The sequence below is a fragment of the Pollachius pollachius genome (genome assembly GCF_949987615.1).
Source record: "Pollachius pollachius genome assembly, chromosome: 9".
Taxonomy (NCBI): domain Eukaryota; kingdom Metazoa; phylum Chordata; class Actinopteri; order Gadiformes; family Gadidae; genus Pollachius; species Pollachius pollachius.
In genome coordinates, this window is record NC_136942.1 from 11,780,913 (window position 1) to 11,794,383 (window position 13,471).

At 52.1% G+C, this 13,471-nt stretch overlaps 2 protein-coding genes across 2 annotated transcripts in view; both read left to right on the top strand.

The window, feature by feature from the left end:
- Positions 1-5,212, top strand: part of slc7a10b (solute carrier family 7 member 10b) — a gene marked incomplete at both ends in the record, with an annotated part of 7,543 nt that extends 2,331 nt beyond the window's left edge. Inside the window, 8 exons of the mRNA XM_079743984.1 lie at positions 1,027-1,152; positions 1,705-1,858; positions 1,931-2,054; positions 2,215-2,318; positions 3,243-3,339; positions 3,590-3,739; positions 4,055-4,232; positions 5,094-5,212. Of these exons, the coding sequence (XP_079600110.1) occupies positions 1,027-1,152; positions 1,705-1,858; positions 1,931-2,054; positions 2,215-2,318; positions 3,243-3,339; positions 3,590-3,739; positions 4,055-4,232; positions 5,094-5,212 (1,052 nt within the window). The remainder of the gene's footprint in view (positions 1-1,026; positions 1,153-1,704; positions 1,859-1,930; positions 2,055-2,214; positions 2,319-3,242; positions 3,340-3,589; positions 3,740-4,054; positions 4,233-5,093) is intronic.
- A 2,540-nt stretch (positions 5,213-7,752) lies between these two features.
- Positions 7,753-13,360, top strand: dus2 (dihydrouridine synthase 2). Its single transcript, XM_079743088.1, has 16 exons — positions 7,753-7,789; positions 8,065-8,198; positions 8,268-8,313; positions 8,797-8,888; positions 9,238-9,281; positions 9,509-9,569; positions 9,733-9,780; positions 9,866-9,931; positions 10,292-10,362; positions 10,475-10,561; positions 10,810-10,978; positions 11,404-11,525; positions 12,049-12,177; positions 12,315-12,402; positions 12,563-12,636; positions 12,712-13,360. The coding sequence occupies exons 2-16, from the start codon at positions 8,076-8,078 to the stop codon at positions 12,989-12,991; spliced, it is 1,500 nt and encodes a 499-aa protein (XP_079599214.1). The 5' UTR covers positions 7,753-7,789; positions 8,065-8,075; the 3' UTR covers positions 12,992-13,360.
- The last annotated feature ends 111 nt before the right edge of the window (positions 13,361-13,471 follow it).

A 13,471-nucleotide genomic window follows, 5' to 3' on the forward strand; every position in this document is an offset into this window, starting at 1 on the left:
AAAAACACACACGCACACGCACGCATAAAAAACACACAAACACACACACACACGCACACGCACGCATAAAAAACACGCAAACACACAAACACACGCAAACGCACACACACACGCACACGCACGCATAAAAAACACGCAAACACACAAACACACGCAAACGCACACACACGCATGCACACACACACACAATCACACACATGCTCGCACGCACACCCACACACACACATGCACACACACTGGTTGACACTGGCCCTGAGGTCAGACGGGGCTCAGAGTGGACGGTGAGGGGCCAGGGGGAAGGGGTCTCTTTATGTGGTACCTTCGGGCCCCCGGGGACCCGCCCCCCTGTCCGCCCCCTCTAGTGTCTCGTCCAATCAGAGCAGTTTGTTTCGGGGTCCTGCCAGCCCTGCTTTGTGTGGGCCGAGAGCTGGAGACGGAGAGCTAAGCCAATGACAGTGATGGATGAATCCCCGCCCACTCCCCCTCTCTTCCTCCCTCTCACCACGTCTCCCTCATTCCTGTTGTCATGGCAGCCCTCAACACCACCGGGGGGGCGGAGCCTAACTGACTGGGGGACCCCTAATCACCGAACACCCATGACATCCTGGTCCCCCCACTGGGTGCGTTGTGCAGTGCTGTAGCGACGCTGTGCCCCCCCTCCAGGGTGCTGTAGAGACACTGTGCCCCCCAGGGTGACACTGTGCCCCACCAGGGTGACACTGTGCCCCACCAGGTTGCGCTGTAGGGTGCTGTAGTGACGCCGAGCCCCCCCAGGCTAACGCTGTGCCCCACCAGGGTGCACTGAAGGGTGCTGTAGTGACGCTATGCCCCCCCCCAGGGTGACGCTGTGCCCCCCCCGGGTGAGTTGTAGGGTGCTGTATTGACCCTGTGCCCCCCCCCCCCAGGGTGACGCTCTGCGCCCCCCAGGGTGCGCTGTAGGGCTCTGTTACTGATGCTGTGCACCCCCCCCCCCCAGGGTGCGCTGTAGGGTGCTGTAGTGACGCTGTGCCCCCCCCCCTCCCCCAGTGTTCCTGACCTGGGTGAACTGCTCCAGCGTGCGCTGGGCCACGAGGATCCAGGACGTCTTCACCGTGGGGAAGCTGCTGGCCCTAGGCCTCATCATCGCCGTCGGCCTCGGACACATCTGCAACGGTCAGACTCAGCCTCACAGCACAGACACAGGGTACACACCCGGTAAGCCCCGGGCTAAGAGGGGTAAGCCCTGGGCTGAGAGGGTTAAGAGAGGGGCGAGTCAACCCCTGGCCAGTAGGTGCTGAGAGGGGTGGGGTTATGAGAGTGGCGGGGTTTGAGAGGGGTGGGGCTATGATAGGGGCGTGGCTAGGAGAGGGGTGGGGTTATGAGAGGGGTGGGGCTATGAGGCTGTTTCTGGGCTGTTTCACTCGGCGTGTTACATTCAGTCCTCCTCTCAGGGTAGAGTCAGTCCTCCTCCTCTCAGGGTAGAGTCCTCCTCTTCTCAGTTAGGAGTCAGTCCTCCTCAGGGAGGAGTCAGTCCTCCTCTGCTCAGGGGACCAGGAGTCCTATTTCGGGCCCCAGTGAGTCTGAGGCTCAGCAGGGGTATGGGAGCCTCTCTCTGTACCTCCAGGAACCATCATATGGTTCTTGCTCTTATGTGATGCCCCTGTGGATGACCTGGAGGACTGGAACACAACGGGAACGTCCTCAGGAATGTGTCTGACCCCAAAGGGAACTATGAGAGCCTGCGGCCACAGGCGGCGTTCTCCATGGAGGCCGTCCCCTCGGTGGGGCAGATCGCGCTGGCCTTCCTCCAGGCCTCCTTCGCCTTCAGCGGCTGGAACTTCCTGAATTACGTCACAGAGGAGGTGGTGGACCCCCAACGGTGAGTACTTCCCACCTGTGCGGCGGCGGGGCTCACAGCAGGAGGGTCCTGACCTGGGTGGTCTGTCCGCAGGAACCTCCCCCGAGCCATCTACATCTCTGTTCCCGTGGTAACGCTGGTCTACACCCTCACCAACATCGCCTACTTCTCTTCCATGTCTCCGGAGGAGCTGCTGGCCTCCAACGCGGTCGCCGTGGTGACTACATCCCATAAAACTGTCCATATGTGTGTGTCCAGTGTGTATGTCCAGTGTGTGTGTGTGTCCAGTATGTGTGTGTGTGTGTGTGTGTGTGTGTGTGTGTGTGTGTGTGTGTGTGTGTGTGTGAGTGATTATTTGGTGTTTGTTCGTTTCCAAGACGTTTGGCGAGAAGCTGCTGGGAGGGTTTTCCGTCGTCATGCCGATCTCTGTGGCGCTGTCCACCTTCGGAGGGATCAACGGATACCTGTTCACCTCGTCCAGGTAGGCGGACCTGACCCCAACCAGCCAATAACAGCCCACCTGACCCCTGACCAACCAATCACCGCAAGGCCCACCTGACCCCAGACCAGCCAATCACAGCCAGGCCCACCTGACCCCAGACCAGCCAATCACAGCAGGTCCCAACTGACCCCAGACCAGCCAATCACAGCCAAGTCCAGCTGACCTCAACCAGCCAATCACAGCCTGCTGACTCACACTTGACCAGTGGCACTTAACGGCAGTAAACCGTCTGGGACTAACTGCTACTTTCTATCACATATCTAGAACTAACTTCTAGTTTGTCTCTACCACATATCTAGAATTAACTTTCTATCTATTGCATATCTGGAAATAACAAGATCTCAGGTCGACCTCCAATTTCTTTTTGTAAATCAGGGCTCTACATCTTGTGTCATGATCTTTTCTCATGTATAACCAGCCACTCTCTGTAAGAGACAGCACTGAGTGCCTTGTGTGCCTTTTTTCTCCTGAGGACTGTCTGATACCCTCCTCTGTCAGCCTGTGTCTTATTACCCTCCTCTGTCAGGCTGTGTCTGATACCCTCCTCTGCCAGGATGTATCTCATTGCCCTCAGGCTGTGTCTCATTACCCTCAGGCTGTGTCTCATTAACCTCCTCTGCTAAGGTATGTCTCATTACCCTCCTCTCCCAGGCTGTGTCTCATTACCCTCCTCTCAGGCTGTGTCTCATTACCCTCAGGCTGTGTCTCATTACCCTCCTCTCAGGCTGTGTCTTATTACCCTGAGGATGTGTCTCATTACGCTCCTCTCAGGCTGTGTCTCATTATCCTCCTCTCTCAGGCTGTGTCTCATTACGCTCCTCTCAGGCATTGTCTCATTACGCTCCTCTCAGGCAGTGTCTCATTACGCTCCTCTCAGGCTGTGTCTCATTACCCTCCTCTCAGGCTGTGTTTCTCCGGGGCCAGGGAGGGCCACCTGCCCAGCCTGCTGGCCATGATCCACCTGAAGCACTGCACGCCCATCCCCGCCCTGCTGGTCTGTGTGAGTCTGACCCCCCAGGTCCTGAGGCCCTGAGGCCCAGTCTGACCCCCCAGGTCCTGAGGTCCTGAGCTCAGTCCTGACCCAGCTTAACACTTAGATAGTACTATGTATAACAAGTACTATAAAACATTATACTGTATACAACAAATACTATACATAACAATTACTATATAATAAGTACTACATAATAAGTACCATAGAATAACTACTACATATATGTACTATAATAAGTATTAATTCATGTACCCAGTGTGCTGCTACCATGGTGATCCTGTGTGTTGGCGAGACCCACAACCTGATCAACTACGTCTCCTTCATCAACTACCTGTCATACGGCGTGACTGTGGCAGCCCTGCTCTACTACCGCTGGAAGAACCCCACCCTGTACCGGCCCATCAAGGTGCCCAGCGCGGCTAGCTAGTCAGTTAGCCTGCTTATCAGTTAGCCTGCTAGTCAGTTATCCTGCTGGTCAATTATCCTGCTAGCCAGCTAGCATGCTAATCAGTTAGCATACTAGTCATCTAGCATGCTACACCGCTACCCTGCTAGTCTAGGGTCCTATATGGCTAATCTGCTGGTCGGTTAACTCTCTCCATGCCTGCCTGGGGCCACTTAACTGAAGCTAGCTTGCTAGAGTTAGCACCCTTCAGTGCTAACCTGCTATTTGTCTGGTACTCCCTCCCCTGTGTTTTACCCTGTGTGTGTGTTTGTCCAGGTGAGCCTGCTGGTCCCAGTGTGTTACCTATGTTTCTGGGCTCTGCTGCTCGGCTTCAGTCTGTTGTCAGAGCCCCTGGTGTGTGGTGTGGGGCTGCTCATCATCCTGACCGGCGTCCCAGTATACCTGCTGGCCGTCCATCGGCCCAACAGATCCCAAACCTTCCGCAGGATGCTCGGTCAGTACATACACCGACCCCACAAAACATACACTTTACACCGACCCCACAGACCACAGATTATACACCGACCCCACAAAGCACACACTATTCACCGACCCCATAAACCATACACTACACACCGACCCCACAAACCGTGCATTATACACCGACCCCACAAACCACACACTATACAACGACCCAACAAACCACACACCATACACCGACCCCACAAAGCACGCACTATACACCAACCCCACAAACCACACCCCAACCCCACACACTATACACGGCCTCACAAACCACAGACTTTACACCGACCCCACAAACCCCACACTTTACACTGACCCCACAAACCACACACCATACACCGATCCTACAATCCACGCACTATTACACTTGACACTGACACTACAAACCACACACTATACAACAACCCAACAAACCACACACTATACACGACCCCACAAACCACACACTTTACACCGACCCCACAAACCACACACTATACACCAACCCCACAAACAACACACTTGACACCGACCACACAACCATACTTTACAACGACCCCACAAACCACACACTATACACCAACCCCAAAAACCAAGGACTCTACACCGACCCCACAAACAACACACTTTACACCGACCCCACAAACCACACACTTAAGACCCACCCCCAAACCACACACTATACACCGACTCCACTAACCCCACACTTTACACCTACCCCACAAACCACACACTATACATCGACCCCACAAACCACACACTATACATCGACCCCACAAACCACACACTACACACCGACCACACAAACCACCCATTATACACCGACCCCACAAACCACACTTAAATGCTCAATGCCTCTGCTGTGTTTCAGAGTGGTGGACCAGCGCAGGACAGTGCCTCTGCTATGTGGTGTTCCCTCAGAACGACGCCGTGGAAACCAAGGCCCCATCTGACTGGACCGACACGAGCAACATGGCGGCCCATTCCTAGGACACGGCTTCCATTTCTCTGCTTCCAAGTCTTTCTTTTGGTCTATTTTCACTGTTGATAGAGACACCTGTCTGTGCACTCCCTGTCTCACCTGTCGGTCCACTCCCTGTCTCCCCTGGTTACTCCCTGGTTACTCCCTGTCTCACTAGGATACTCCCTGGTTACTCTATGTTTGGCCTGGTTTCTCCCTGGTTATACCCGGTTTGGCCTGGTTACCCTCTGTTTGGTCTGGTTACTCTCTATCTGCCCTGGCTACTCTCTGTTACTCTCTGGTTACTCTCTGTTTGGCCGGGTTACTCCCTGGTTACTCCCTGGTTACTCTCTGTTTGGCCTGGTTACTCTCTGGTTACTCTCTGTTTAACCTGGTTTGGGTCCTTCCAGCAGACTGAATAGACTGCCCTCTAGAACAGAACGTTTTTCTAAGAAAGTTTTGGTTCCAACAACATGTAGTTATTTTAGTTCTTTGAATATAAATTAATATAATAAGTAATGTATTCATGGTGTCCCTTTTTCTGTAAAGAAAGAGAGAATGTTCCAGAATGTGTCTGCGGTTCATTAAGTGAAGTTATCATTTTGACCGCTTGAGCCTTAAATGATGTCGCTCTAAGTTATTTGTAAACCGTTCAGTGCCTCTGATTCATGTCACTGGAGTCTGCCTCTCTTTTGTAAATGAGAAAATAACATTTAGAAATAAAATAAATTTAAAATGGAGACCGCCGATTCTGTTTCAGGACTTTTTTCATCTTAAGTTTATTCCATGAATGACTAAGACATTGCATACATATACAATTGTGTGAATTCATAGGAATAATACACACATTACACATTAACGAAAACTCGTCGTGCTGTTACCATTTATTTATTTTCGGAGGTATTACATTAATACGGGTTCCGTAGTTTTTCCACAAGGTGACTCGAAAAAAGGAAAATGGGAAGACTTCATTCACAATGTATTTGACTTTAAAGAATCAGAACTTGATGAGAGAACTACTGTTGGTGAGTTGTACACACTGTCAGAATTTGGGATTTTAAGGTTTTACCTTAGCACAAAGTGTTACACAGACATATCTTACACAGACGGGGACAGCATAGAGAGAGATGGTGACGCTAAAGGAGAGCAGCAGAGAGAGACCGATTCTGATGGGGACCAGGAAAAGCCAGCTAGTATTGTATCACTCGCAGAAACTTCTGGTATAGCTGAAGACTCCACTGTTCATTCAGCTGCTGGTGAAGTTGTTGATCTTACCTCTCAGTCTTATGATTCAGAGGTGTTCATCAGGGGCTTACCTGTTGTATCCTCTGCAGGGCAGCTGGATGACACTTCCAGTTTTCCTTTCCACAGAGAACATCATCAGTGTTGCTTTTTCCACATCAACTCCTGTTTTAGGCGGTTGTGCTGACCATGCTGTCCATTCAAGTGGTAATTCACACTATGATGCACTCTCGGAGATCCAACTGGATGACTCTGTTCCAGTTTTAACTGCTGAGGAATTCATCAACGTTTCCCACTACACATCAACTCCTTTCTCAGAGGACCATACTGACCATTCAGGTTTGGATGCAGGCTATGAGCTACTTTATGTCGCTATTAAACTTCACAGAGTAAATCTTTTTGAAGAGATGATTTCTCAGTTCAAGGATGAGTCAATTAGTAATTACTCTCTAAAGTACAGCTTTATTAATGAAAAAAGTGCAGATGCAGATGGTGTGGCCAGGGATGTTTATGTTGCATTTTGGACAGAATTCTTGGATTGTGCAGCAGAGGGGACAGAAATGAGAGTGCCATGCCTGTCACCAAAATGGCAAGAGGAGGAGTGGAAGGCTGTAGGAAGAATATTGGCAAAGGGATTCATGGACCAAGGATACTTTCCTTCACGCCTTGCCCCAGCCTTTACCACAGCACTTATATTTGGAGAGCATGCTGTGTCTTCTGATATTCTGTTTGAATCTCTGCTCTTGTACCTGAGTCATTGCGAGAGAGATCTTTTAGCCACCGCTTTGAAGGAAGACCTGGACAGTGATTGCCAGGATGAGTTGTTAGATTTACTGGATCGAATGGGAGTAAAAACAGTTCCATTGAGAGACAACCTCAAAGCAGTCCTCCTTCAAGTCGCACACAAGCAGTTAATTCAGACACCAAAGTATGCTATTGACAACATGTCAGCTGTGGCAGGAAACACCTGAGGACCAACTTAACTACACCAGAAAAAATACAGTGTATGTCTGCAGACAAGAAACCAACCTGCAGGAAAGTTTTAAAGCTGATTGACGCAAGACCAGTGACTCCAGCTGACAGACATTTAGCTCACACATCTTCCGAAGAAATAAGGTGTGAAACTTTTTTTTATTTGTACACCGTACATTATTGCCCAATGGTTGAGATTTTCTAACATAAAAATGTATTTAATAAAAAGTATTTATGAACCCCTAAGTGAAAGAAAATAAAATAAAATCTGAAGGAATTGTTTATAGTCGCTATAAGTGGGAGGGTTCTATTGGCGTCCGTCACCAAACAGGAAGCAGTTCCTGAACATGTGTAGGCGACACGTGACTTCCAGTCCGAGAGACTCCGTGACGGTGAGTGTTGTTTTTCTCTATCTCCCCTTTACTCTATGGACACTATCGGTGACTATGGTCTAGACCTATCTAAACCTCCTGACTATGGTCTGGACCCCCTGACTATGGTCGAGACCCCCTGACTATTGTCTTGACTCCGTGGTCTACAGTCAGCGGTCCAGACTCCACGGTCTAGACTCCGTGGTCCATACTCCGCTTTCTAGACTCTGCGGTCCCGACTCCGTGGTCTAGACTCCGTGGTCCAGGTCCTGATGAGGTCTCCCTGTGGTTTCCAGGACTGAGCACCATGGCAGCACCAGGGGGTCTGTGCTTCAGGGATATCACCGCCCTGGCCCCGATGGTGCGGGTCGGGACTCTGCCGATGAGGCTGCTGGCGCTGGACTACGGAGCGGACATCGTGTACTGTGAGGTGCGTAGTTGCCCCCCAGCTCCACCGGTAACCCGGTCACGTCCTCATTGGCTGTCCTTTCCCTTCCAGGAGCTGATCGATATCAAGATGGTGACATGTGAGCGGGTAGTGAACGGTAAGGAGCCTGCTGTCGGACAGCCTGGTCAACATCCTCCTCTCGGTCTCTAACCTCTTCTACCCATCTCTCTACCTCCTCTCCACCTCTAACCATCTCTCTACCTCCTCTCGGTCACTAATCTCCTCTAACCATCTCCCTACCTCCTCTCCTCCTCTAACCATCTCTCTACCTCCTCTCAGTCTCTAACCTCCTCTCCTCCTCTCCTCTAACCATCTCTCCTCCTCTAACCATCTCTCTACCTCCTCTCAGTCTCTAACCTCCTCTCCTCCTCTCCTCCTCTAACCATCTCTCTTCCTCTAACCATCGCTCCTCCTCTAACCATCGCTCCTCCTCTAACCATCGCTCCTCCTCTAACCATCGCTCCTCCTCTAACCATCGCCCTACCTCCTCTCCTCCTCTAACCATCGCTCCTCCTCTAACCATCTCTCTACCTCCTCTCCTTCTCTAACCTCCTCTCCTCCTCTCTACCTCCTGGTGCAGAGGAGCTGAACACGGTGGACTTCGTGGCCCCTGATGAGAGGGTGATGTTCAGGACCTGTGAGAGAGAGAGAGACCGGGTGGTCTTCCAGATGGTAGGTGGGCCCACGCCTGGGCAATGGTCCAGTACTACTCTTTCCATTTACTTCAATGTGATGATCCTCTGAATGTTTAGAAAGGCATTTATACAACATGCATGTCGTGATATTTAAGTCGTATAAAAATATATGTGTAAGGTGAAGCTTGTATGAGTGGTAGATTAGCCTGAATGGTGTAGCTTTAGCTTGTTGATTGTAAGGTAAAGCTTGTGTCAGTGGTAGATTAGCCTGTTTGGTGTAGATTTATCTTGTTGATTGTAAGGTAAAGCTTGTATCAGTGGTAGATTAGCCTGTATGGTGTAGCTGTAGCCTCAGCGTCCTGCCCTGCTCTCCGTTCTCTCCTCAGGGCACTGCGGACCCGGACCGTGCCCTGGCTGTGGCCCTGCTGGTGTAAGTCCTCATCCTCAACGCTCTGGGCTCCATTAGTCATCCTGCTTCAGAACACACAGAAGATCCAAATTATCGTTTATTATAAGTATCTAATATCAACAGTGTCTGTTCTTGTTGTCTAAAGGAGTTTATGACTGTTATCCTCTCTGAGCTCAGGGAGTTTATTAATACTATTATATATAAAACCGACTTGGAGATGGTTATCATAGTGACGTGTTTCTGTTCAGGGAGAAGGACGTGGCGGCCATCGACGTCAACATGGGCTGTCCCAAGGAGTACTCCACCAAGGTCTGTCCTGACCCCCCCTGAGATAGTCCTACCCCCCTGAACTAGTCCTACTGCTAGTCCTACTCATAGTCCTACTCCTGGTCCTACCCCCCTGACCTAGTCCTAGTCCTAGTCCTAGTCCTAGTCCTACTACATCAGTCGTTCCTGTGTTTCTGTTTTGTAGGGAGGGATGGGAGCCGCTCTCCTCTCAGATCCTGACAAGATCGAAGCGGTGAGAACCTTGTCTGTCCTGCTGGTTGTTCTGTGGTCTGTGTGGAGGTTGTGGAGGTTATGGTCTCACTGCCGTCTGGTTCCAGATCCTCACCAAGCTGGTCCAGGGCCTCAGCAAACCCGTCACCTGCAAGATTAGGATCCTCCCCTCAGTGAGTAGTGGGAGGGGCTCTTGGTTAGAGCCTGTAGTGGCTCTGGGTTAGATGCTCTCTCAAAGAACCTTTGAGGCTTCTCAAAGGTTCTTTGTGTGTGTTGACCGTGGTCTGTGTGTTTAGTTTGTGTTTTGGCTGTGGTGTGTGTGTTGACCATGGTGTGTGTGTGTGTTGACCCTGGTGTGTATTTGTTGACCCTGCTGTGTGTGTGTGTGTGTGTTGACAGTGGTGTGTGTGTGTCTGTGTTGACCGTGGTGTGTGTGTGTTGACCATGTGTGTTGACCATGGTGACCTTGTGTGTGGGTTGAGCATGGTGTGTGTTTTGACCGTTGTGTGTGTGTGTGTGTGTGTCTCCTATAGATGGAGGACACTGTGCGTCTGGTCCAGAGGATCGAGAGGACGGGCGTGGCGGCCATCGCAGTCCACGGCAGGTAGACCTGCAGTCCTCCAGACCATTGGCCTATCGGCCTCCAGCAGACCTCACAGCCTCTGAGTCAAACCAACCATTCAAGCTGCTGTTGCTGTTGTTGTTGTTGTTGTCAGGACGCGGGAGGAGCGGCCCAAGCACCCGCTGCACTGTGACTTCCTGAAGGCGGTGTCCGTGGCCGTGGGCGTGCCCGTCATCGCTAAGTGAGTCTCTGATGGGAGGGGTGATGTGAGAGGTTGTTAGTGTCGTCATGGTGATTTGAGAGGCTGTTAGTGTCATTGTGGTGATGCGAGAGGCTGTTAGTGTCTTCAAGATGATGTGAGAGGCCGTTTGCGTCGTCATGGTGAAGTGAGAGGGTGTCAGCGTCGTCATGGTGATGTGAGAGGGTGTCAGCGTCGTCATGGTGATGTGTTGGCGTCGTCATGGTGACGGGTCCGTGTGTGTGTGACAGCGGCGGCTCCCTGGACATGGTGAAGTCGTTCGAGGATGTGGCGGCGTTCCGCAGCGCCACGGGGGCGGCGGCCGTGATGCTGGCCCGCGCTGCCATGTGGAACCCCTCTGTGTTCCGGCGCCAGGGGCTGCTTCCTGTCCAGACCGTTATGGAGGACTACCTGAAATACGTAAGAGAAACATATATATGGGGGAGGGTTAGAGCACTACCCTACCATGTAGGGGGAGGGTTAGACCACTACCCTATAGGGGGCGGGTTAGACCACTACCCTGTACTGTAGGGGGCGGGTTAGACCACTAACCTGTACTGTAGGGGGAGGGTTAGACCACTACCCTATAGGGGGCGGGTTGGACCACTACCCTATAGGGGGCGGGTTGGACCACTACCCTGTACTGTAGGGGGAGGGTTAGAACACTACCCTATAGGGGGAGGGTTAGACCACTACCCTGTACTGTAGGGGGAGGGTTAGACCACTACCCTGTACTGTAGGGGGAGGGTTAGACCACTACCCCGTTCTGTAGGGGGGGTGCGGAGGGGGGGAGTGGGGAAAGAGAGAATGTGGTTGCTAGGGTAACGACTGGTTCGTGGTTTCAGGCGGTGCGGTACGACAACCACGCCTTCAACACCAAGTACTGCCTGTGTCAGATGCTCCGGGACAAGGTGGAGTCAGAGATGGGGAAGCGGGTCAAGACCGCCCAGACCCTCTCCGACATCTGGTAGCACTCCGACCCATGACTCTACTGTACCAGTAGGACAAAAAAGCCTACTCCTAGCTATAGAGACTCCTAGCTCTAGAAAAAGGTACTGAGTCCTAGCTCGAGAGAAAGGAAGGGACTCCTAGCTCGAGAGGAAGGAAGGGACTCCTAGCTCGAGAGAAAGGAAGGGACTCCTAGCTATTGAGAAAGGTACAGACTCCTAGCTATAGAGTCTCCTAGCCCTAGAGACTCCTAGCTATAGAGTCTCCTAGCTCTAGAGAAAGGTACAGACTCCTAGCTCTAGAGAAAGATACAGACTCCTAGCTCTAGAGGAAGGTACAGACTCCTAGCTCTAGAGGAAGGTACAGACTCCTAGCTCTAGAGAAAGGTACAGACTCCTAGCTCTAGAGAAAGGTACTGACTCCTAGCTATAGAGAAAGGTACTGACCCATTGACTATGGAGATGGGTACAGCCGCAATATGGTTCACGTTAATCAGTGCAGCGATTGGCTGAGGGTGTGACGCCTTGTTGCTGTGGTTACAGTGCAGCCTATGGGATGCAGGCGTACTACGAGGAGCTGCAGGTGCTGCTGCGGTCCAGAAGGGGGCTGCATCCCCCCGAGACCCCCGTCACCCTAGGAGGCGTCACCACCATGGCCCTGCGATTCCACCGGTAGACACACCCCTCCACTAATCACATCCCTCCGCTAACCACACCCCTTCTGCTAACCACACCCCCTCTGCTAACCACACCCTTCTGCTAACCACACCCACTCCATTAACCACACCCCCTATGTTTATGTTGTCCAGGAGAGACTACCCTCCTGAGATCACCCCCAAGATGTTCCTGCTGGAGTGGAGTCGTAAGGAGAAGCTGGAGCAGCCCCACTACCACACGGTATCCACCAATCATATGCCTCGCACTGCCAACACCAGCCAATCAGAGGCCAGGTTCTAGAAATCAGCCCGAGAGCAGCCATTCAGAGGCCGGGATCTAGAAATCAGCCAATCAGAGGCAAGGGTCTAGATATTGGCCAATCTGTGTGTTTTGGTTGCAGGTGGATCGCCCCCAGGACAGACTCTTCCTGTCAACCGTTACTGTGGACAACAAGCAGTACAGGTCCACGCTGTGGTGAGGATACACCTCCTCCTCCTCGTCCTCCTCGTCCTTGTCTCCTCCTCCTCTAATGTGTCTCCTCCTTCTCAGGGAGAAGTCTAAGAAGGGGGCGGAGCAGGCGGCGGCGCTGGTGTGTCTCCGTGTGCTGCGCCTCCCTGAGGGCCGGCGGGGGGAGGAGCAGGAGGAGGAGGAGTCTGGTCTGGGGGGGAAGAGGAAGAGGGCCGTTGCCCCCCCACTCCCCGCAGCAGCCCCCCCCCAGGAGGAGCAGGAGGAGGAGGAGCGGGAGGTCAACAAGAAGATCCACCTGTCGGACCGGGAGGCAGAGACGGAGGTTACCAACAGCAACCACCACAAGACGCACGTGCCCTAATAAGGGCTGTTCCCCACCTCCCTGAGTGTGGGGGTGGGGAGGGGGGTTACCATGGGAACGGCAGGAGTATGAACCCACTGTCAACACACAACTGCCAGTTGAAGTTGTGCGTTCAAAGGCCTTCATGGCGTTGTCGGTTGGAACTCAAGTGCCTCGCTCAAAAGCACCTGTTCACAGATCAGTTGTTCCCTTTTTATTTTTTTAATTTTGGTGACCTGTTGAGCCGCGGGTCCAGGTCGGGTCTGGTCCCGGGTCGGGTTCCTCTTTCTTTCTGTGATGCGCCGCTCCGCCAGAGGAGGGCGGCCTCCGGTTACAACCTGGCTGTTCTGTTTGTTTCGTTAAACTTCAGTTAAAGTGTGAAAAATAAAAGTCGTTCAACACGTAGTTGTATTACGTCTCATTTAAACATTTTTTAATGAAAAGACATTAAGCTCTTCTAATTAGTTTGTTTTATTCTGCGTTCCGGTCTACGGGGTCACC